At 31.7% G+C, this 23,212-nt stretch overlaps 1 protein-coding gene across 1 annotated transcript; it reads right to left on the reverse strand.

Annotated features, from left to right (window-relative positions):
* Window positions 1-16,060: 16,060 nt before the first annotated feature.
* On the reverse strand, window positions 16,061-18,804 carry LOC140871780 (uncharacterized). Its single transcript, XM_073274472.1, has 5 exons — window positions 18,644-18,804; window positions 17,661-18,562; window positions 17,280-17,385; window positions 16,653-16,852; window positions 16,061-16,518 (listed from the first exon to the last, which is right to left on the reverse strand). Exons 2-5 carry the CDS (start codon window positions 18,395-18,397, stop codon window positions 16,248-16,250), a joined length of 1,314 nt encoding a protein of 437 aa, XP_073130573.1. The 5' UTR covers window positions 18,398-18,562; window positions 18,644-18,804; the 3' UTR covers window positions 16,061-16,247.
* Window positions 18,805-23,212: the final 4,408 nt, after the last annotated feature.

The following is a 23,212-nucleotide window of genomic DNA, read 5'->3' on the forward strand; positions in this document are numbered from 1 at the left end:
TAAGGAAGGAAAGCTTAACTGTTTAAGAAAAGAATGGAATTTTACCGTAAACGTAGGTTGTGGGAGGAAGAGGGAAGAGAATGAATTATTAAAGATAGGTAAGAATTTCTTATTGTTTAAACAATGAGTTCATTTCATTTAAGTAAGGGGTAATTAAAGAAGAAAAATTTAAACAAATTGCCCTCCACACACAATCTCATTTAAGAAAATGAACCCTCTATGCCAAATTCTTTATTTGCCCCTTACTTAACTGACACAAACCCATTGTTCAAATAATAAGAAATACTTACCTATCTTTAATAATACATTCTCTTCCCACTTCCTGCCACAACCTACATTTACGGTAGAATTCTATTATTCTCTTAAACAGTTAAACTTTCCTTCCTTACTCAGAAGTCAGATGCGCATCTGCCTGATGGATGGGTCAGATTGATTTTAGATCGTGTGTGAATTCCTCATCGATGAACCATACATTTGAATGGTAAATCCTCTGTTAAATTCTCATTTTCATTGTAGAAAAAGAGTTGGACTGCTTTTTGTGTTAAATGTTTGCTAAAATAATTTAAAAACATCTGTAATTGTGCTAGTGAGGTAAAGTTTGAAGTGTTTTAAAATTAAAAATGCTAGGGTTATGGATTGTTTCTACTCCACCTCACCCTCTTTTTACTTGAATTTTGCTAAAAAGAGGCTGCAATTGTACTAGTGGGGAAAGTTTTGCTTTTGATTGTTCTAAAATATGGAATTCTACTAAATTCCATCAAATTTAGAATGCTTGAAACATGAATTTTGATCTTAAACGTTGCATCATACTGGAATTCTGGAATTTTTGTTTGACCAAATGGTTTTCATATTTGGAATATATTTTTTGGTTTGTAAATATACTTGTCTGATATTGAATGCTAAAGTTTGGATGGAGATGATATATAATTTACTGTTTGCTTAGCTTTTTCAATCAATATTATTGTATTATATTGAATGTTGAAGTTTGGATGGAGATGATATATACTTATTTATTTGATACAATGCTTCTCTTTCCGAGAGACAAGCAGCCATTGTAAGCACAATCTCTTCTTATTTTATGTTTGTGCGTATGTTCTATCGTAAGAGAAGGGCTTCTTTGCCTTCTTGATCATTCTTCCATCGGTATGAAATTGAAGATATCATAATTATTTGTTTTTGGTTCTGTTGTGTGTATCAAGTTAAGAACATTATAGTTTATTGTTCTGATTTTTATTTGGGTGGTGTTGGTTGTCCTTCGAGAGTAATGTGAGGTGTTGGTTTTCCTTTAAGATCTCTTCGAATCAATCTTTATTAGATGCATTTCCTAACTCTTCGATTCAATCTTTTAATATCAAATATTTAATTTCCTCCACCAATTTTGAAATTGATTTTTTTTTCGATCAAAATTTCTTCTCCTTGAAACTTCCTTCTGATAGAAGAAAGAATATCATATATGGATGCACAAAATACTTGTGTATGTTCGTTTTTGTTATAAAAATTATTTATTTTTCATATTTCTTTATAAATCACATGAAATTTCAACATAATTGAGTGTTTGATTAATCGATAATACTAGTTGACTTGATTGATTTCTTTGTTCGGGTTAATATTCAATCTGAACTATCAGAGAAGAAATATTTTAGCTGCAAGTGTAGTGTACATTCCAAATATCAAAAAGTAATTGAAATTATATTAGATTGCTTGAACGAGGAGGACATGGTCTTCATGGTTGAAAAAAAATTCAATTTGGCAATCTGATCAAGTATGTTGAAGATTATAATTTATCTTGTCAGATTTTTTGGTTTATGGTGACGAGACAAACGTATGTAATGGATGATGATGAAATGTGGTTTGTTGTGAATGATAGACCAATATATTTTATAGAATGAAGTATGCATTGATAAAATGGTTGGAGTTCTGATAATTTTTCTGAAGAAGTACCAGAGGTCTCAGATTTTTGTGGTAGATATTTTCAAGGCAGTATTAAGTTTCTGTGAAGGAAGTTGAAATGAAGTTGAAATATTTGAAAAGTGTGGATGAGTTGTCGAGTATAGAGAGAGTGAAAATGACTTGCTTTCTACTTCGTTTGTGGTGTAATGTGGCCTCTAGCGCCAGTTAAGAATCCTCAAGTTGATAAAAATTTTTTAGCTTGATTGACGATTTTGATGTTTTTAATAAGTACCCTTGGGGTAAAGTAGCTTTCAAATGACTTGTTTATGATTTGAAGTGTGATTTGAAGAAAAAAAAGTTGTATTGAGCGAAAAAGTAGGAAATGGTAAGCCTTCAAACAGTGAAACCCGTGATTTGGTTGGATTCATCTATCCGCTACAGGTAAGTAAATATTTTTGTATTTTTTATGTGTTTTTATAAAGTTTGACTTTGAATTTAGATTCTTGCATACACATGCGTTTGTGGTATTGGATAACGTTTTGCGAAACAAAGAGAAGGAGACAATACATCTCTTTCACGCATGTGTCAATGGATTTCAAACAAATTTCCAAAAAATATCTCCTAGATATGTTGACATTTTAGATGCATCAAAGAGTGGTAAAAATGTTAGTGTATTTAGAATATGATTTATTTTTATTAAAAAAAGTTCTATTTGTGTATTACTAATTTAAAATATGTTGAATTAGCGGTAGTTATTTTAAACTATTTTAAGTTATTTTAAATGTCTAGCTTATTTGTTTAAATCCTTTTTAATTGTCTAAATAATTTTTAAATGTTTTAGACTTGTTTATTCAAACCTTTTTTTTTTATTTGTCCAAATTATTTTAAAGGTTTTTATTTTCACTTGTGTATTTATTTAAATTATTTTTTAAACGTTAGTCTAGTTTGTTTAAATTATTTTAATCGCTTTGCTCGTTATTTAAATATTTTACTCGTAGCCGTGACATTGGAATATTTAATGTGTTAATTGCCTAAATATTATATTTTTTTCCGCGCATTAGAATTTATTATTTTTAACTTTTGCGAAAATTAGCATTTTTATTCCCAGACTAGTAAAATCAAATTTAATATTTTAAATTGGGATTTTCAAGCTTGTATATTTTTTTTTAGTGCATTTTAATTCATAGACCTAAGTTGTTAATTTTGTGGATAGCACTTTTAATAAAGTGTGCAGCACATTTTCCTAAAATGCATACACTCACATTTTATATACATACACCTATAGTTACACACTTAAATACATAACCTTAGCCCAAATCACTCTCAAATTACCCACTCATTTCTCACGCCTCACACACACACAAACTCACGACATATTCTCTTCTCAACACACACAAACTCACGACCTTCTCCAGCTCTTCTCACCGACCGCCGCCAGCAGCTCCTCCTATCTTATTCTTTTCCGGCGAAGTACCTTCACAGCAGGCTGAGCTACCCGTTCCCCTTCGTTCGAGCCCTGTTCCAGCTCGTACAGCTTCGAACGGCCATGGCTCTTTGAGCTGTTGATTCCCTCGGTTCTTTTCAATTTTTTTAGGCAAGAATGTGGTTTATTGTTTCCCCCTAGTAATTTATTATGTTGTGTGTTTGTTGGTTAAATTGCATTTCGTTATTTTGAAAGATTTCGTGTGTGCCCTGTTTTTCCTTCGTTTCTCTCAGGATAAATTCTGTGCAAGTTTCTCTCGGTTCATGCATACAGGACTGTTCAAGAGATTTTTATCCTTTGCTTGTTATGGGTTTAATGATGCTATGCATTTAAATGGATGAATACATTGATGCCTCATATTTAGGCTCCCTGCTGGACGTTTGTTTCTCATTTAGCCGAGATTTCTTTTTTTCCGCATTCATGCTTGGAAAACCATGTTATTCAATGAGCTTGTATTGTATTTGAGATTTGTTTGTGATTGCATTGAGGTTATGCTAGCTTCGAAATTTCCAGAAATTCTCTAAGCATGGTTCGAACTTTTTTTTCCAGAAAATTTCATTGGGTTGTGTTCGAATTTGTGCATATTTAATTGTGTTGATTTGGATGGTGATTGAGGAGTTACTATGGGTGATATGTAGTTCACATGATAGCTTCTAAGTTGGCTTGAAGTTGGCTTGAAGGTTTGGTTGGGGATGCACTAGAATTCGAGGACTTGGGGGCTCAGTTTGTTAGTGTTTGAGGGGCTGCCTTTGAGCTGGGTTTAAGGTGATTCAAGGTGAGTGGTAGGGGCTGGAAATGAGATGGTATATTGGTCTTGGTCCTAGGATTGGAGACTTGGAGGATTGGAGGATATATAGCTAAGTTTGGTCAAGTTTGGAAACAAGTTATGAGCAGATTTTTTTTTGTAAAGTGAGTGGGCTGTCCGGAAATCGATTTTTAAACAGGGGTTAAACTCGGGTTTTGGCCAAGGGCTCGGGTCGGGAATTAGTCTAGGATGTTGGGAATATGTTGGTCCAAGCGGAAATCAATTCGGTTAAGTTTGGGTCGAGTGTTAGATTTTTAATTTATAAGGTGCAGAAATAATTTTTAAGCTCAAGGGCTGCTGCCCGGAATTCGTTTTTTTTTTTTAAAATGATTGCTTAGGAAATAAATTTCGAGGATGATTTCTCTACCTAGTTCAAAGTGTCAATGAGGCGTGGTTTTAAGCGGAATCCTTTTTGAATAAGAATCAAGTAAATTATAAATTTTACGGGCAAACCGCTCCCATTTTGTCTTAAGCACAAATTTATGGATTTAGTGTTCCCATCCTTTGGTTTAGCTCCTAAATCACAATCCCGATCATCCATGTGTGAGTCATATGCATGATTATCGATATATATATATATATTTACATTTACGTCATATTTACATATGCATGCTAAGTCCATATTCAAGTATGAAAGAAAATATTTTTAGGAACGAAGTGAGATGATTGTGACTATAGAAAGTATGGGTTTGGACGGGCTGGGAGATTTTCTGGCTTACCTTACCAAATTTATGGGTTTGGACGGGCCGGGAGAAATCCTAGCTTCCCTTACCAAGTATGGGTTTGGACGGGCCGGGAGAAATCCTAGCTTCCCTTACCAAGTATGGGCAAGATGGGTTGGGAGAAATCCTGACTTCCTTGCGGCATAGTGCACTGCAGCCATGATCATGATCGAAATCACAGAGTCACAATTCAAGGATCTAAGTTCAAATATTTATGTCTATGTTTCAGAACAGTTTATTCAGTTACAGTTACAGTTCAAAATATTTATGGCTATGTTTCAGTACAGTTTATGCAGTTACATTGATTATTTATGACTTAGTCATGCATATGTTATATTCATGTTCATTCCTTTTAGAAGTCTATTTTGTTTAAAGTAAGGGCACAAAACAAAGGTATTTTTAGTATATGCTACTTTTAATCTGCGTGTGCCTGTATTTTCTTAGTACTCGTTATCCCCTCATATTCTTGTTGAGTATTTTAGACTCACTACACTTATTGTTTTCAGGTGAGGAGTATTTCATTTAGATCGAGGGGCAAGACTATCGAGTGGACTGCGATGCGGGCACGGCACATCCCTCCGACCTATGCTCATCTTCCGCATAGTTACTAGAATTTATATGTTATGAAGCATCTATTTGCTTATTTGTCAAATGTATATGAAATGCTTAGTTAGAATTGTTTTGGGCATGTAAACATTAGATTTTTTTTAAACACTTTTGGATATTTGTTATGTGGAATCTCTTCCTTGGATTCTCGTTCTTTTTTTTTTCGATTTAGTTTACTTGTGTCATCGGTTGTATATTTCTTCCATTTTATTTTGTTTGCTGTCTGAGACAGGCGGATTTTCACTTAAACAAATAGGTCATGCCGAAATTTTTATAAAATTTTCTGAAAAATCTGCATATTATTTAATTATTATTTAGTTTAGTAGTTAGAGTTCTTTCACATTATATCACGATCATCATCACAAGGAAGGGTGTTGACAATATATTATTATTATATAATGTTGAATGTTGAAAATTGAGTTGTAAAATTTGAAAAATTAGTGTGATGATGTAGATGATGATTTTTAGTTTTTGAACTAATCTCCAAATGAGATCTGTAAATAGATCTCTCCATTTGTGTTGAAAAAACAATTGAATTGAGAGAAAAAATTTGTGAAGTGTAGAGTTTGATATATTTTAAGTTTTGAAGTTTTTTTACTTTTTACCGTAAATTTTTATTTTTTCACAACAAACCACACCCTTAACACATTTTTATTAATTTTATATACTGCCCTCTCCATTAAAACATTCAATAAAAATTTATTTTATTGATCAAAAGATTTCTATAACATTCCAAATTTACCATTATATTAACTTAAATTATTATAACTTGACATGTGTTAATTTTTAATGTTTTCATAATTATTATTTTTGAAATTTTAATAATTATTTAGTTTAAATATTTTTTTAATATTTGAAAATTTTGATTTCAAATTGCTATCAATTTGAATTAATTTATTTTCGATTCGAATTAATTTATTTGTGTGAAAATATATATTAAATTACATATAATAAACTTAAAAAAATAGTTACAATATATTAAAATTTACATATATAAAAATCAAATATACCATTGTAATTTTGACTATTTTCAATTTTGTTTTTATATTTTTAATATTTCTAGTTATTACGTATAGCAAAAAATGTTGGGGATTAGGTGTGTGGATATGGGGATGTGAATACACACTAAAAAATATTTTGGAGTTAAAATAGTTCGTTCATGAAATGTTCGAAAATGAACTGACCACCGAAAAATTATATCGAGTTTGGTTACAAAACCAATCGAAAAACACTCGAAATTTTAATCCCTCTAAAAACTGATTAAGCGTTTGAGAAATCGTTTGCAAATATTGCAAGTTAAGATAGTAAAAACATTTTGCTTGAAACATTTTATCAAATATTTTGTATGAAACATTTTGGTATTTTTTCAAACACATAAAATGCTTCAACAATGCATCTCAAAACAGCAATGATAAGTAATGCGTTAAAGTAAGTAGACACGAATTTGTTTATGGATGTTCGGAGATAAAACTCCTACGTCACCCCTTATTCCTTTTACAAGGATACACTAGAAAACTTTGGCTATTACAACGTCTTTTAATACACCTACTCCAACCTTAGTACTTACCCACAGCCTAAGTCGAAACTCCTAGATTCTCAATCTCTCTCCAATTACATAACACTGGAGATATAAAGTTTTCACAATCTTCAACGTCTTTGTGAGAAGACACTCACTCAACTCATCCATACAAATCATCTAACAAATGTGTGTGAGTGAGTTGGAGTTGGGATGTGAAGAACTTGACTATGAAAGCTCAAGAAATCTGGTGTGTTCTTCACACCAAGAGCAAACTCTTGACTAAGCTGAATAACCTGTTTTGACGCCATTTTCATGTGGAAAAGCTCTAACTTAGTTGAAATAATCTTTTGGTCGTCTACTCTTTCTTCTCCTCAATCTCCATATCTTCTATTTATAGCCTCCAAGAATGATATAGACGTTATATAGAAGAATATGACTATTGAAAAAGGTTTTGTACTGTTTCTGACAACACAACGGTCATATTCTATTCATGGACTATAGCTTTGACCGGTTGAATAGATCTGGATCTGGATTAGTTGACGAGCGAGAACATGTGACAAGCTTGATGATCGGTCGAGTGAGAACAGGTGACAAGCTTGGTGCAGGCCCGGACATATAGTATAAATTTAGAGGCAAGTGCCTCGAGCCCCAAAATTTTGGGGCACCAAAATTTTTAAAAATTACTAGTATAGTATATAATTAATTCAGGACCTCATTCCATGAATAATAATTAATGGGTAGTAACCTGTGATGAAGACTTGAAGTCTCACTGTCTATTTATCTTTTTATCTCTCATAAACATTCAACAAGAATCGATAATGAATCCGAAATATCTATCAAGAAAGTTCCCGCTAAAAACCAAATCCCCACTATTCTATGATTAACAAGCTCGCTATCACTCGATCTCTATTTATTGATTTGTTTCAGGTTATTTTTCAACACTTGACTGCATAATTTTTTTGATTCATCAGAAGTTGTATTTATCGAAAGAGGGTTTTTCAAGTTGAAGTTGTGCGAAACTCATCTCTGATTAACTATGTTATATGAAAGATAAATGACTTGGTTATGCGTCAATCAAGAAAAGAAGTGTTTGAGAACAGTTATCAAAATTAATCAATATTTTCGCTTCCAAAACTGAAAGACGATCAATATTCAAGTGAATATGTATTGGTTCAAAACATAAATTTCACATTTTGTTTGGATGATCTTGGCTTTATTAGTATTTGTTTATGACATATTTTTATCTATCTTTAATTTTATTTGTAGAAGTCATGTTATTTATACTATCATACTTATCGATGAAAAAATATATGAATATTAAGCTTTAAGACCATCAATTTTTTATGCTCACATCAGGCCTAAAAAAACTCAGGTCCGGCACTGGCTTGGTGATCGGTCGAGTGAGAGCAGGTGACAAGCTTGGTGAGAGCACCTCGACTGGTTAATAAATGCTATCTGTTCAAGTGATTATAATTATTTTTGCGTTGATTTCTAGGCAAAGTTATGAACAACAAAGCTGTAGCCCTCATCTTAGATTTCCACTGAATCAAAAATTACTCAATTCGGAGTTCATATACGAAATTTATGCTCAAAATACCAGAGATTCTCAAAACAGTCAAGGGGACTTTTCAACCTCAGTTGTTGAGAGAATGTTGACCGGTCGAGTGCTTATAAATCTTGATGCGTTGATTTTTGAGCAAAGTGATAACATGAAAGTTGTAGCCCTTTTTCTTGCCTTTCCAACGCATAAAGAATCACTCCATTTGGATTTATATCTGAGCGATATACTCAAACAACTAGACTTTCTACATACTTGAGTTCAATTATCAAACTGTGCAGAACTAGCAAATTACCCTTAATATATCAGCAACTTAGTCTCTGATTCAGAAATTGAAGTGTGAATATGATTTTTAGATCATATTCTTATATTTGAAACACTTACTGAATCTTTCCATTTGGATAACGGAGCTGAGAGATATAACCATTAAACAAGAGCTGGTCTGTCAATCTATTTGCCGCTACACTTTATCCAACTCTATCTTGAGACAATGGTTTGGCCTAGATATCATCCGAATTGTTCCATCTGGCATGAGATATGAATTGTAGAATTTGCATTTGCTATGAGATGGTTTTGGCAACTAGTCATTTGGATCATCGAGCTATGAAATATGCTTGAAACAAATAGCTGCGCCAGAAACTAAGTTGAACTAATATTGTATTCCAACAACTTTGCACTTTCAATTTGTGATCTATCAACTGCACACTAAGTAAATATGTTAGAAACACAATAGCAACTTTTGTTATCATCAAAATAAGATTGATTGCATTTTCGGAACCAACAAAAATCATTAATCATAATTTAAATTTTCAAATTTTGATTATTTTTATGAATTTTTTAATGATATATTAGACATTTCTATTTTTTGTTATATTTTGTACACCCCTACAAATTTGAAGGGAGGTATTCATAATTTTTAAAAATAACTGGTTTTTTTTTGTAATACTAGAAAATCTCGAGGGAGGTGTAGTGACCCGACCCAGATCACTTACTAGCTAGAACTTAAACATACAATTAACTTAAATAAGATAAACTTAGTTAGAGAATATAGTTGCGAAAACGTAAAAATACCAAACCGGCAGAATACAACCGGATCAATAACTGAAAACTCAAGTATAAATCATACAACCATATCGAATAAGATAGGAATAAGATTAAACTAAACCCACGGTAACTTCTACTCGCAATCCCTGGTCACCAACAGATCACTAACTTGTCCGTCTAGAGCCTGCAATCTGCTCCATCGAATAGGGTTTTCAAGATAACAACAAAGATGTGAGCAATAATAGCTCATATGTAATGTATGAGTAATCAGGTCTATATGCAAATATGACATGATTTCATGAATGCTCTAGTAATCAAGGATCACACTGAAATATCAAGCTCAGATTGTATGCGCTACCAGTATGCGCATGCTGCTTCAAAGATACAGTAGGTGCTACACATGCTGACTCTGCTTCAAAGATACAGTAGGTGCTACACATACTATCACAGTCTTTGGTAGCCACACACGCTGCTCCATCGATAAAGTGAGAGACACACAATACCGGATCATACAAGAAATTTAGGGTTGAGTGACCCTATATGACTAGTTATCAACAAAGGATAAAAGTCTCAACATGGTATGCAAATATCACATACATATCATGACAAGATATACATGCATCATATGACAAATAATAATGCATTAAATAACAATGCAGAACATAAATATGCTTACTCATCTGAAACCTCAACTCGCTTATCTGGGAGTACAATAGCCTAAACTTCAGGCCTACATGTCAAGTCATATTGATGTAGTTTATCTAGAAGCATAAAATAATTCACTAGCTACTCCCAATAGCTATTAGGAGTTCAAGTCTATATCTTTGTCTGTTACTAGCCCGCTGACGTAAAAAACTCAAAACTTGAGCATAGCCCCGCTCCAAGCCTAGTAGCCTCCTGCTATTACCCAACCCTTGAAAATATGACTAGAAACCCTCAAGTATAGACCGAATGACTAAAAAAATAATTGAATTTGCACTTAGAAAATGAAATCTCACGGATAATATATAGGCGGAGTTCAAACAATCCAATCTAGGGTTCAAACGATCCGATCTAGGGTTCATACGGTCCGATCTTGCGTGTCTTGACACATCTCTGGACAGATATCTTCGGACGCTCTGACTTAAATTCGGACGGTCTGGTCGTCTTCAGACGATCCGATCTATTTCGGATGTTCCGATCTTAACACTTGCCAAACGCAAATTGACACCTCACAAGCACCCGTATCTCACTGGGGTTCGGACTAGGGTGGAATAGGGTCGGAACCCATCCCGTAACCTTCCTACCCAATTCCCGTCCCGAAAAGAATCGAAATTTTTTTTTTCTCCCGATCCCGTACCCGACACGATCCCGAACATTCGGGATCCCGTTGGGTAGGGAGAGAAAATCTAGAAATTATATTTCATGTTTAAGATTTCGTACAAAAAACAAAAAAAAAGTGATTATTTTAGTAAAAAATAATATTTATAAACTTATATTTCTAAATAAAAAAATAAATATTCAACTTAAAACATATAATATTAAAATATTTCGGATAATACTTCAAGATTTTGGCAAGAGAAGAAGTGCATCGGATAATTATTAATAAAATGTTCGGATACAAATTACTAGATAAATTTTGTTAAATAGATTGTAAAATTGCATCTCTTGTTCTACATATTTGTTCTAATCAGAAAATTATTAAAATGAATTAATTAAATTATTAATTTATTTTTTAAAAATATTCAAAAATAAAATGTCATTTCGTGATTTTACAATTCGACCGTTCCAACAATAAGCAATTATGCGAATTAAGTCCACAATTAGTTGTCATATGGATTGAAACCTAATAATATTTAGTTCAATCTATTGATAAAATTATCAATAAAATATATTATAATATTATTTCGGGACGGGTCGAAAATCTCGTCGGGATAATGTATTATTCTCGATATTAATCGGGAAGTAAAAAATCCCGAAAATGTCGGGTTGAGATTTTTTGGGACGGGGATGAGATGGGACCCGGGAAGGGTCGGATTTCGGGAATGTTTGTCATCCCAAGTTCGGACGGTCTGAACCTCATTCGGAATGTCCGATCTGTTTGCTCCCTCCAAACCAGTTCGGCTGGTTTCGGACTAATCTGGCCCTCGAAGCCGATTTTCATATTTGTTTTGCTTAATTATTACCTCTTAATCATGTTTTACCAATTTAAACATGTAAATTAAAACTTCGGTAGGGGTGTCAATTCGGATAGTTTCGGATCGAGTTGGCGAAAGATATTATTTAAACATTTCTTGACCCGAACGCGAATCAACCTAAAAATGATTAACCCGAATCTTAAACCGACTAACTCGGCTAAGTCGATCAACCCGATTTTATTTATTTATTTTTTAACAAAATAATATAAAAAAATTTAAAACACACAATAGTAATAGTGATAAACATAATAACAAAATCTAAGCTTATATATAATTTAAATTGAAAGTCTAGTGATAGCAAATTTAAAATATTTTTACTACAACTTGTTCATTTATGTTATCTGTTGTAGACCTTCAAAGTTTCACTTTTCATAGATCTAAGAATTCAGCTATTGCTGGCATTCGATCATAGGAATCTCTATCGTTCTACATTCGAGAAAAAATTAAAAAATAGTTTAAAAAATAAAAATTTTATAAAATAAATGAAAATATATTATATCAATATACAATAATTTTTTTTTTCAAATATACAATATATAAAAATGTAGCGATTAATTCTTAATAATAATAATAATAATAATAATAAAAAGAAGAAGGACAACAACAACAATAATAAGTTTCGGGTTAGCTTTCGAGTTTAACCCCATTCGATATAATCAAAAAACCATCAATCCTAACCTAATATTTTTTGGTTTAATGAGTTGAGTTCATTTTTTACACACTTAACTCGGGTACCTACAGGACATGCGTGCAATTAACCAAAACTTTTATTATGTTAAATTAAGATTGTTTTAGAATAATTTTTCAAATATATGTCAAATATTGTAAATATTATTATTACTAATCGCAGTAAGCATGTTTTTTTTTAGGTTTATTATATATGTGTTGTAATTTTATTATTATTTCATCAAAAAATTTACATAATTATTTATAATCCCAAAATAGTAATAGATTTTTTTATTTATTTGAATTAATTTTATAAAACTGAGAAACATAATATATGTAATGTCGATCTCAATTTTTTCATGCAATATTTGGTATTTAATTTTTTCTTCTCTTCTCTCCATCTTGTTTAAAGGCTACAAAATAAAAGGTGTTCTTTTATTTTATTTTTTAAGTCTCTTGAAAGATATTAAATTTTTGTGAGACATTTTTTTTAAAAAAAATTACATTGTCATTAATGTTTTATTACTTAAAATAACTTTCTTTGTTTCATTTATTTCTAACATGTACTCGAGAGGATTCTTAGTATTTTGAAATATATTGATTTTTTTAGTTTTTAAATGTGTAATTATATTATAAATATAGTCATAATTATGCTTCATAATATAATGAAAGATGAAATTATTAATGATTGTTTGCTGGTATATATTGAGAATCAAAATTTTGAAAAGTTGATATAATTCACTTGTAGTTGTAGACGATATTCGTGATTTGCAAAGAGAATATTTAAATTCTAATAGATTCGAGAAATAATGATATATTTATATTTTTTTATGATGAATGTTGATGTAATATTTGATATTAATATAATATTTTTAAAATTTTATTGTTATATATAATAAATATTTGATCTTTCTCGAGTTTGATATTGGCCCTGGGGCTGTAAACGAGCCGAACCGAGCCGAACTATAACAAAATTTCAGTATTCGAGTTCGAGCTCGAGTTCGAATTGAGATATTCGAAGTTCGGTTCAAAGCTCGAAATTTTTTTAATTTTCGGCTCGAGTTTGATTCGATAGAGAGTTCGAGTTCGATTCGAAAATAACGAGCCAGCTCGCGAACTTTCGATAAATTTATTATTTTTTATATAATATAATATATATATATATATATATATATATATATATATATATAGATATATATATATATATTAAATAAAGGCTCGCGAGCTTTCGTATTTTCGGCTCGAGTTCGGCTCGACTAATAGTTCGAACATGTTCGAGTCTGCTCGAGTTTGAAAAATTCGAATCCGAATCGAATATTTTTTCAAGTCGGATCGAAAAGTTCGCGAGCCGGCTTGGTTCGTTTACAGCCCTAATTGGCCCCCCCTAGTATCTACTTTTGGCTCTGCCCCTGACAGTAAGGTACATGTTCTGTGTTGCGGATGTGGAGAACCGAATTAATATGTATTACTGGGGAATAAATTCTAGGTTTTTGTTTTTTCTTTTGCCTAGAAAAGAAATTTGAAATACAAAAATGAAGTATATTTATTGATCAATTGTAACTAAAATTTGTTGATGACATTATTTTATTTCAAGATTAAACATGAAATTTGAATTCTAAATTCTGATTATATATACTAGCTTATCAATAAGAGAGAGATGATTTTGATTAGAAATTTCATCATAGAATAAAACCTAGAATTCTAAATTGTTTGATTATCTTTACTATATTATAATAATTCTCTACCTTTTAAAAACTATTTTGGTATGCAAATGATGACATCATTCTAATATTACATTTATACCCTAAAAATGACTTTGTCTTTTCATTGTGGTTGGATAAAATAGACAAAAACTATTCAACTCACTATCTTCATCTTTCACCATCTTCTCTCATTATCTTTGTTTTTTCAAATCAAATGATTCAACCCCACTATCTTCATATCCTATCATCTTCTCCCACTATCTTGGTTTTTTCAAATCAAATATTTTAAAATAAAATAAATACATAAGATTTATATATTATATCACACACGCAAAGCGTGTGCTTGGATGCTAGTATTTATAATATTCTTTGGTTGCGTTTACTTGATATGATAAGTATATGATTATATTAATAATCTTATCAATTTCATGTTTACTTGTTATTTTAGGGCCCGCATTAAGTGGGTGTTTGGCTAAGCTTATTAGCTCTCCAAAACAGCTTATAAGTTGTTTTAGAGCTTATAAGCTCCACAAAGTTGTTTGGTAAAAAATTTTAAAAACTGCTGATAAGCTGTTTATCCATATTTGCATAGAGGGTGTTTGGCTAAGCTTATTAAAAATTGTTAGAACTTATTTTAAAAATAAGTTGTTAAAGTGTTTGGGTAAACTTATTTTAAACAACTTAAAGATGTTGATATGTTTGGTATTATAAGATCTTTTTATTGTCAAAATTACCAAAAAAATGTATAATTCTATAAAAATAATGTTTCGAATTATACATAAATGAAAATATTTTTTGAATAAGCCTATATTAAAAAATAAAATTGTTTTAATATTTTACTTTAAAAAAATTTATGTGATTTGTAAAAAATTTTTAAATAATATTTAATATTTAATGGGTGGAGGATATGATGGAAATTTATGAAAATATTTAAGGATATTTTAGAAAGATAAAATATTAAAATAAGAGTTTTTTTGAAAAAATTATCTCTGCCCTTACTCTTTTAAAAATAGCTTATAAGTTGTTTTTTAAAAAATTTATCAAACACAATTTCGAAGGTTAAAAGCTCTAAAACAGCTTATAAGCTATTTGAAAGAGCTTTTAAGCTCTACCAAACAACCTCTAATTTAAACTTTAAAACTTAATGATTTATCACAAATAAAAAGTGTGATAAATAATCATTTTTAACTAATTATCTTTTTAATTGAAAAAAATTACATTAATATCCTTTACTCCCTAAAAAAATAATTTATGAAAACCAATTTTTTTTTTGAAAACCACATTTTAAAAATTATAAAACATGTCTTTCAAAAAAAAAATTATTAAACATGAATAAAAATCCCAAAAACTTTAAGATATATTTAATACATTTCATTTGATTTAATATATAACAAATCAATTTAAAAATTATAAAACATAAATAAAAATTCTAATAATCTAAGATAAATACATTTCAATCACAAATCTGATCAATCAAAATAAACATGTTATTATTAATCTATCATTATCTCACATCCTATTAAATTAATTTAATAATCTCAATATTATTTATCTATATAATTAATCTTACTTAGTAAACAAAATATATTCTTATCCTTGAAAAAAAAAAAAAAAAAACTTATATATGCGAATTCGATTGAAATATTAGCTATCATGTTACACTATATCAGCTATCTCGATAGAAATATCAGCTATCATGTGTAGCCTACTCAATCACAAAGTCTTGGTTTCACCCCTGACAGTCATGACGAAAGTAGCATTTGAGAAAAATTCTAAGAAGCACTTTTCAATCGAAAAGTGATTGAAAAGTGTTTCCTAAAAGCTCTTCGAAACACTACCGAAATATCGTTGAACGATTACAATCTAATTTGAGCTACACAAATTGTTTAGTTGCAAACAATGCCAACCCCTTCAAAAGTATCATATAATTTTCCATAAAATAATTTTTTTTTTATAAAAAAAACGAATGATAATTGATAAATGGAGGAGACCAAACTCCAAAGTGTGGGTACAAATCAGTCGTATAAAAAAAAGGAAACTAGATAAAGAATCAAGAATTGGTCAGCATCCTATTTCAAGAAGAGCTTTTGCATCGAACCAGTACACAATCCTCCAGAAACTGAGTGAGCTGAGAAGAGTACAATTTCGGATCGTTCCGGAAATGATCCACATGGGGAGTAGAAACGAAGTTACAGGCTCTAACCTCAACTCCACTGCGCCGTTGCTTTTCAATGAAGGACTCGACCGACCCTGCTGGAATCACTTTGTCAGCAGAGCTGTAGATGTATAGTTGTGGGCACGATGGTTGTTTGGATGATAATAGACTCAGTACATCCGAGAGCCTCCTGTGATTTTTCAGGAAAAGGTATGTAGTGTAAGTGTCTTGCAGAAAAATGGTATTGAATGCCATAAAACGTAGTCTCTGCCACGATATCGATCAGTAAATACTAATTCAATAAAGCTATGACAAGCTGATTACCTATTTACGGAAGGATAATTCAAAACAACTCCAAAGAACTTCTCTAGGACGAGGAGCAAAGCCGCCTCAGTTAACGCAGGTTTTACTTCAATGGAGGTTCTTGTTCCAGTCAGTGCCTCTGTATTTGGCTCATCCAAAGAACCCTTTGTCGCAACACTGTTTTTCTTCAGAAAAGCTGCAGAAAATCCAGAAGCCCAGACCTAGATAGATATAAAAACAAAGTCAGAAAAATTTTTACCTCGTGCATAAGATAAAAGTTTATGACATAAAAGAACACATGTCAACCAAAACTTAATGGTACAGATTCACTTTTCCTCATCTATGTTTGCGGAAAACGTGCCCTGGTTTTAGTTCTTTAGGTTGATGACAGATGATGAAACCACAGCACTAGTCAACAAACTTACCGAATAATATAGGCCAAATCATGTAAAAAAATAGAAAGGCCAAAGAAAGGTAACAAAGCTCGTAATATAGCTGGTCGTATAGGACAGCTTCATATGCAGGTAATTATGTATGACGAATTAAAATTATCTATATCGAGCATATCATGCGAAGACAATTTTCAAATTCAACCATTTAAGCAAGCCGGGAAAAGACGTGCTCGTTTAACTACACAAGATATATTACCTGGGGATCAGGGGCTGCCACAGGAGCAGAATCCACAATGCAACCTTTAATCCTTTCTATTAGATCAGAATCCTTCTTCTGAAGCTTTTCCAAAATGACTCCATAACTACAGCACAAACAAGATACACATACATCACCACATTGCTTTACTACATATACTTTGAAATCCACTCAACAACATGTATGGTAGCAAATGAAACGAAGCTCCACGCGAGCTTCTCAACTTTTATTTTACCCAAACTAGAGCCAAATCAATTCGATTCCCAGTTTCTAGTCGAGCTTTCAAGCTGGCTTTATAAAATTTGATTTCAATTTCAAACATAAAAGTACAAGTAGCATTTTGTTTCATTTGATTAAGCATTATAAAGTGAGGAAACTTACGTTAACCACCCCGTATTACTGAAAGTGTGGAAAACCAAGTTTTTTCCATGCTCTTCCTCCAGCCACTCAGCAAGATGATTCACAAGCAATTCTACATTCTTCTCAGCTTTTCCCCCAACTTGATAGCTTAGGACCTCGGACATGGGGAAAGTAAACGTTATCACATGAAACCCTCTTGAAGTATACCATTCGGCATATCTCTTAAGATGCTTCTGCTTCGCCCCTAGCCACCCTAGCAAGACAACTACTGTCCTAGATTTATTCGAAGAACCCACGGATAAATCAACGGCGTTAGGCTCCGGCAAATGCCATCTGTACAAAACATCCGATGGCGATGACGGAATATCATATCTATCTACAATGGGATTGGCGGATTTTGCCAAGTCGGCCGACCGATATAAATCAAATAAAACGGGAGTAAACATCCCCAAAGAATGATAATTCGAGTTAGTGTTAGGAAATGGTATGGGTGCCTTAGGCATGGGAACCTGAATTCTAGTAACAAAACGCAATTGGGTCAATCTCGAAACCGAAATCTGAGAGACCCACGATGGATTTCTCGTTTCTTGTGGTGAATGTGATGAAGTGGAAGAAGGGTTTGATTCTTCCAAAGAAGGGCAAGTGTTAGAAGATCTTGAAGGTCCCAATTTGTCAAAGAAATCAGCAGATATGGAGGCTGTGGCCACCGCTGCGGCAGCCATAACCGGCCTCTGAAAGAATCCGGCAAAAGAACCCATGATTTTTCTACAATCTTTATCTCATTCAAACAACAACCAATCTCTTGTTTTCGCAAAATCTAACGAACAGCAAGAAATCAAATCCAATAACTATGCTCCTCGATAATTCTGTACAATTAATTCAGTCACGCACACCCCCACAAATCCAAGAAGACGCAACAAAACCTGCGTGAAAGTTGATGATAAATAAACTTGTAATCGGACAAAAAGCATTAAAAAGGATCGAAAATTGAAGAGGGCAACAACCTGATGAGCACGAGATTAATGAAAGAAAGTCAAAAACTCGGGCTGCCAGCCAAGAAAGATGACAGCCCGACACAATTCACCGACCGTGAGCAAGAATTCGTCCGCAAAATTGTTCAACGCGTTTCTTGAATCGAATCTCTTCCTTCTCCGCCCCCTTCTTTCTTTATATAACCAATTTTTTTTTTATTTATATATATATAATTTAAAATTTTGGCTAAATTTAATAGTTTGGTTCCTCCATGACTTCTAACTACCAACGAATTCTTCTTGCAAGCTCCCAAAGATAAGGGAACGTGATATCTGATCTCATCAAGTCGAGTTGGGATCCTGTTGATAACATTTAAAATTTTAGATGGGATCCTATGAATATTATCGATTTTATCTAGGTAAAATTGTAATTTTAGTACCTATTTTTCTCATATATTAAATTCGTAAGATGGGTCGATCAAATCATTATTTATCATGAAAAATGATATGTTATTATGATTAGATTGATATTTTTTTATGGTTGTATGTTTGCAATTATAATCCCCAACCAAATTTTTTTTTTATTGTTTATCTTTCAAATTTTGATAATTTTACTCATTTATGTACAGAAATGCCGATGAGATGATATATGTGTTGATGTGTCAATACATTCATCGGCATCTCATCAGAGTCGTGTTAAAAAAAACTAAAACTATCAATAGAAATAAAAAATAATTAACTATTTAAAAGTTAATAATATAGATGACCAAAATATAAAATTTTATTTTATTTCATGTATCTAACGATTATTATTAAAATTAATGGTTTGAAAATTTGAAATATAAAACTTATTGAAGTAATAAATGTCATTTTCAAAAGCAGAAAACATAAATTGAGTTAAAGAGATCAAGGTAGCAAATAATAAATAAAATATACGAACTTTTAATTCTAGAGAATTTTTTTTAAAAAAAATCATGTTAAATATGTGGTATAGAAATAATAAAATGAAGTATATATTAGTTGTATGGTTATAAAAATGAGACAATAAAAAATTGTTAAAATAAAAATAATACAAGTCAAAGATCCTAGAGACGTCGACCCCCTCGTTTCGCATTTAGCATGTTTTTTTTTTAAAGAAAAACAATGTAGAATGTTCATAAATGGAAATCTAATTCTATAAATATGCTGAGATATAATAATAATATTCTGAGGGAATATTCGGATATTCCATTTTATTTTCGGTATTTCAAATTGAGTGGTATGCGTATATGCAAACGCTAGATGATGACATGTATATAATCTTGTACATTTATTTATTGCGTAATATAATTTTATAATAATAATCATGATGACATCTTATTTGAATAAATAATAAAATGTGAGATTAAATTTTATTTTAAGTTGTGGACGGTATTATAGTGAGAGATAATGATAATTTAACGGTATATAGAGTACTTGATTTTTAGTATTAGATAAATTTAAGTGATTTGCTATTTTATAATTTTCATCACTTATTAGAGTTTAAAATGATTTTTTTCCCAAAAAAAAAAACCAATTTTGTTAGTTCATGATTCTTATGGGGGGAACTCAAGATAAATACAAAGTGGACTTCATATTCAATCTCTATGTCATAATAGGGAGCTTCGTAGTTGTGTGACCATAAATTGGTCACATATGCAAATCATGTGGGTTCCACATGATTTTTGCCTAATCAAAGCCTTACACCCTGCAGAGGGGTAGTACCCCCTCTGTAGGGTCGAATTACCCGTCATAACATTTTAATTTGCGCTACCTAATATATCAAAATCTTTCTTTATACTCTCTATTTCATACTTTATTTAATTTTTCCCTTAATTTTCTTTTATTCCCCTTTCTAATTTTATTTCTCTTCCTCACGTCATTTCTTTTAACTCCCTAGCCGCCCTGTGCATCATGACATCATTTCTTTTCATTCCCTAGACACCCTTCTCCACAGATTTTCATCTTTCTCTCCTCCCCCAATTTCTCTCCATCGATTTTCATCAATTATCTCCTCCCTCAGTTTCTCTCAACCAGTTTCCATCTATTCTCCTCAACGTAGAGAACCCACGCAAAACCATGGGCCGTAACCGGCTTGCGACACCTATTGATAACGATTTGGAATGGGGCGACGACGAGGGACAACGACCCAAAGAAAAGAAAACGAGGAAGTGAGTTTCTTCTGATCTGTTTGTTCTATTTGTCCCACTTTTTATGCAATTTGTGTTAGATTTTTTTAATCTTCCTTTCATTTGTACATTTTGTGTTCATTATTGTTTTGTATTTGGTTATGTTGTCGATTTTGAACTATAGTAAATGGTTGTCATTGTTAATTTTTCAGTAAATTGGGAAAAATCCTCAAAGCTAAACTTTTTTTTTGAAACTATAAAGTGGTTGAGCTTACTTCCAAAACAAATAGTATTGTCAACGTGCGCAGAGAGTCAACCAAAAAGGTCTATTTTGTGTTTATATATTGTGCATTGGTTGTGTTTTATGATATTTTTTAGGTATGAGGATTTGTTTATAAGAAAAAGTTGAACAATGGAACCAATAACACACAATTTTTTCTTTGCGTAATGACAAGAAGCTGCCCGGAAGTCCTAATATTTATCTTCATTAATATTGAAACAATAACACTTTTTTTGTGAAAATATTTGAGTCAATATTGAAGGTGGTATGATGCTGCTAGGAATTTGTTCGTACAATAAGCATTTGTTTATCTTTACAATAGAGGAGGATGTGAGCCTAATGCAGATGTATTTGCATCTTGGAAAAAAATGTGATCAAATAAATCCTTCTTCAACCATCTCACAATATCTTGCACCTCACCAAAAGTTATACGTGACATTGAATGAAGACCAGGATGTCGGTAATATGATCCAATTGTTTGTCTACATGAAAGTAAACATCATTGACATAATAGCAATTCGAAAAGAAAAAATTATTCCAATTGACAAGAATATTCTCAGTTAATTCATATCTTTCTTTGTTTGTAGTTGTGCTACACCCGAACATTATAAATAAATAATTGAATTTATTTCATTTAGTTTATTCATACAGGTAATAAGTACATTTTATTTAAGATATGAATGTTGGTATTTCAAGTGATTTATTGAATTATTTTATTGTTGATTTTCTTTATGGAATGAGCTTGATACAGATTTTGGTTCTTTGAGTGCTTCTGAATATGAAATAGTTCTACAGAATAACTCCATTGATGCTTGGAGTCATTTGATTCATGGAGAGGGACAAATTTTTAAAAAAGCTGATGAGTTTCGAAAAGTTTTTAAAAATTATGCTATTGCTACCATGAGATCGTTTGTGTTAAGAAAATGTCAGACAAAAAGTTTTCTTTATTTGTAATGTCAATGGTTGTGCATGAAAAATATATGCATCCAAATATAAGGCAGATGGAGCATTTGGAATTAGAAAATATTATCTTCAGCACGTACGTGGAAAGGAAAATCTTCGGAGTAGGGAACATCCAAAGGCCGATTCTGTTTGGGTGACTAATATTGTTAAAGATAAATTGAGAGGGGAACCATCATACTGACCGTCTGCAATTTTAAGAGAAATTCATAGGGAATATGTTGTTGAATTGAAGTACCATACGACCTGGATGAGCAAGAAAATATCAATGCATCGACTTTATGGGACAGAGAAAGGATGTTTTGATAAATTGAGGTGGTATTGTGATGCTTTGAAACAAACAAATCCTGGTAGTTGGGCTGATTGCGAGGTTGATCAAATGAACAAGTTTCGACGACTTTTTATCTCTTTACATGCATGCATTGTTGGATTTGTTAAGGGATGCAGACCGTTGATTTTTTTAGATGGAATGCATATTAAAAATAAATTCAAAGGATGCATACTAAGTAATGTGACAAAATATGTTAATGATGACCTAATCACTTTAGCATTTGCGGTAGTGGAGGCTGAGAATGATGCTAACTAGGAATGGTTCTGTTTGAAATTGAGGTGTCCCGACAACACAAAATTGTGTAGCTTTCTCATAGTTCACATTCTTTTCTAATAGACATAGTGGTCTTTTTAAGGCAATCCTCAATATATTTACCGGTATTCACCATGCGACACTTGGTGGATAATTTTCGTAGGCAGGTAAGTACTATTAAAATTCATTTGCTTTTAAATAATATCTTTTTGTATATGAGATTTTTAATATGGTGTTATTTAAATTTTAGATTTTGAAGAATTATCCACTGCGCAACAAAAAACAATGGGAATCTATATACCACAAAGTAGCACACGACAACAGAGAGTGAGTTTATTGCTCATATTAATAGTATAATCAAGTCAATGCCTCTTTCAGAAGAATTTATTAAAAATTCGGAGCCCGAAAATTGGGCAAATTGCTTATTTTTTGGAAAAAATATGGGGCATAATCAACGACAATCAAGCAGAATGGTGTAATAGTTGGGTTAAACCTGCAAGGTTTTTGTCGATTGTAGCCATGATTGATACCATATGGGTACAAATTATGAACTTGATGAATAATCGACAATAGTCATCTTTATAAATGTTTGGAAATCTATGTCCTAAGACAGAAAATAATTTGTTATAGAA

This window comes from Henckelia pumila, unplaced genomic scaffold (assembly GCF_033568475.1).
Source record: "Henckelia pumila isolate YLH828 unplaced genomic scaffold, ASM3356847v2 CTG_461:::fragment_3, whole genome shotgun sequence".
In the NCBI taxonomy this organism is placed as follows: Eukaryota; Viridiplantae; Streptophyta; class Magnoliopsida; order Lamiales; family Gesneriaceae; genus Henckelia; species Henckelia pumila.

Excerpts from the sequence above, each read along its gene's own strand:
- LOC140871780 (XM_073274472.1), bottom strand. The coding sequence starts at position 18,397 with ATGGGTTCTTTTGCCGGATTCTTTCAGAGGCCGGTTATGGCTGCCGCA. Across the intron at positions 17,386-17,660 it reads AGTAATACGGGGTGGTTAAC|TTATGGAGTCATTTTGGAAA; the intron begins GTAAGTTTCCTC and ends TTTGTGCTGTAG. Across the intron at positions 16,519-16,652 it reads AATTATCCTTCCGTAAATAG|GAGGCTCTCGGATGTACTGA; the intron begins GTAATCAGCTTG and ends GAAAAATCACAG.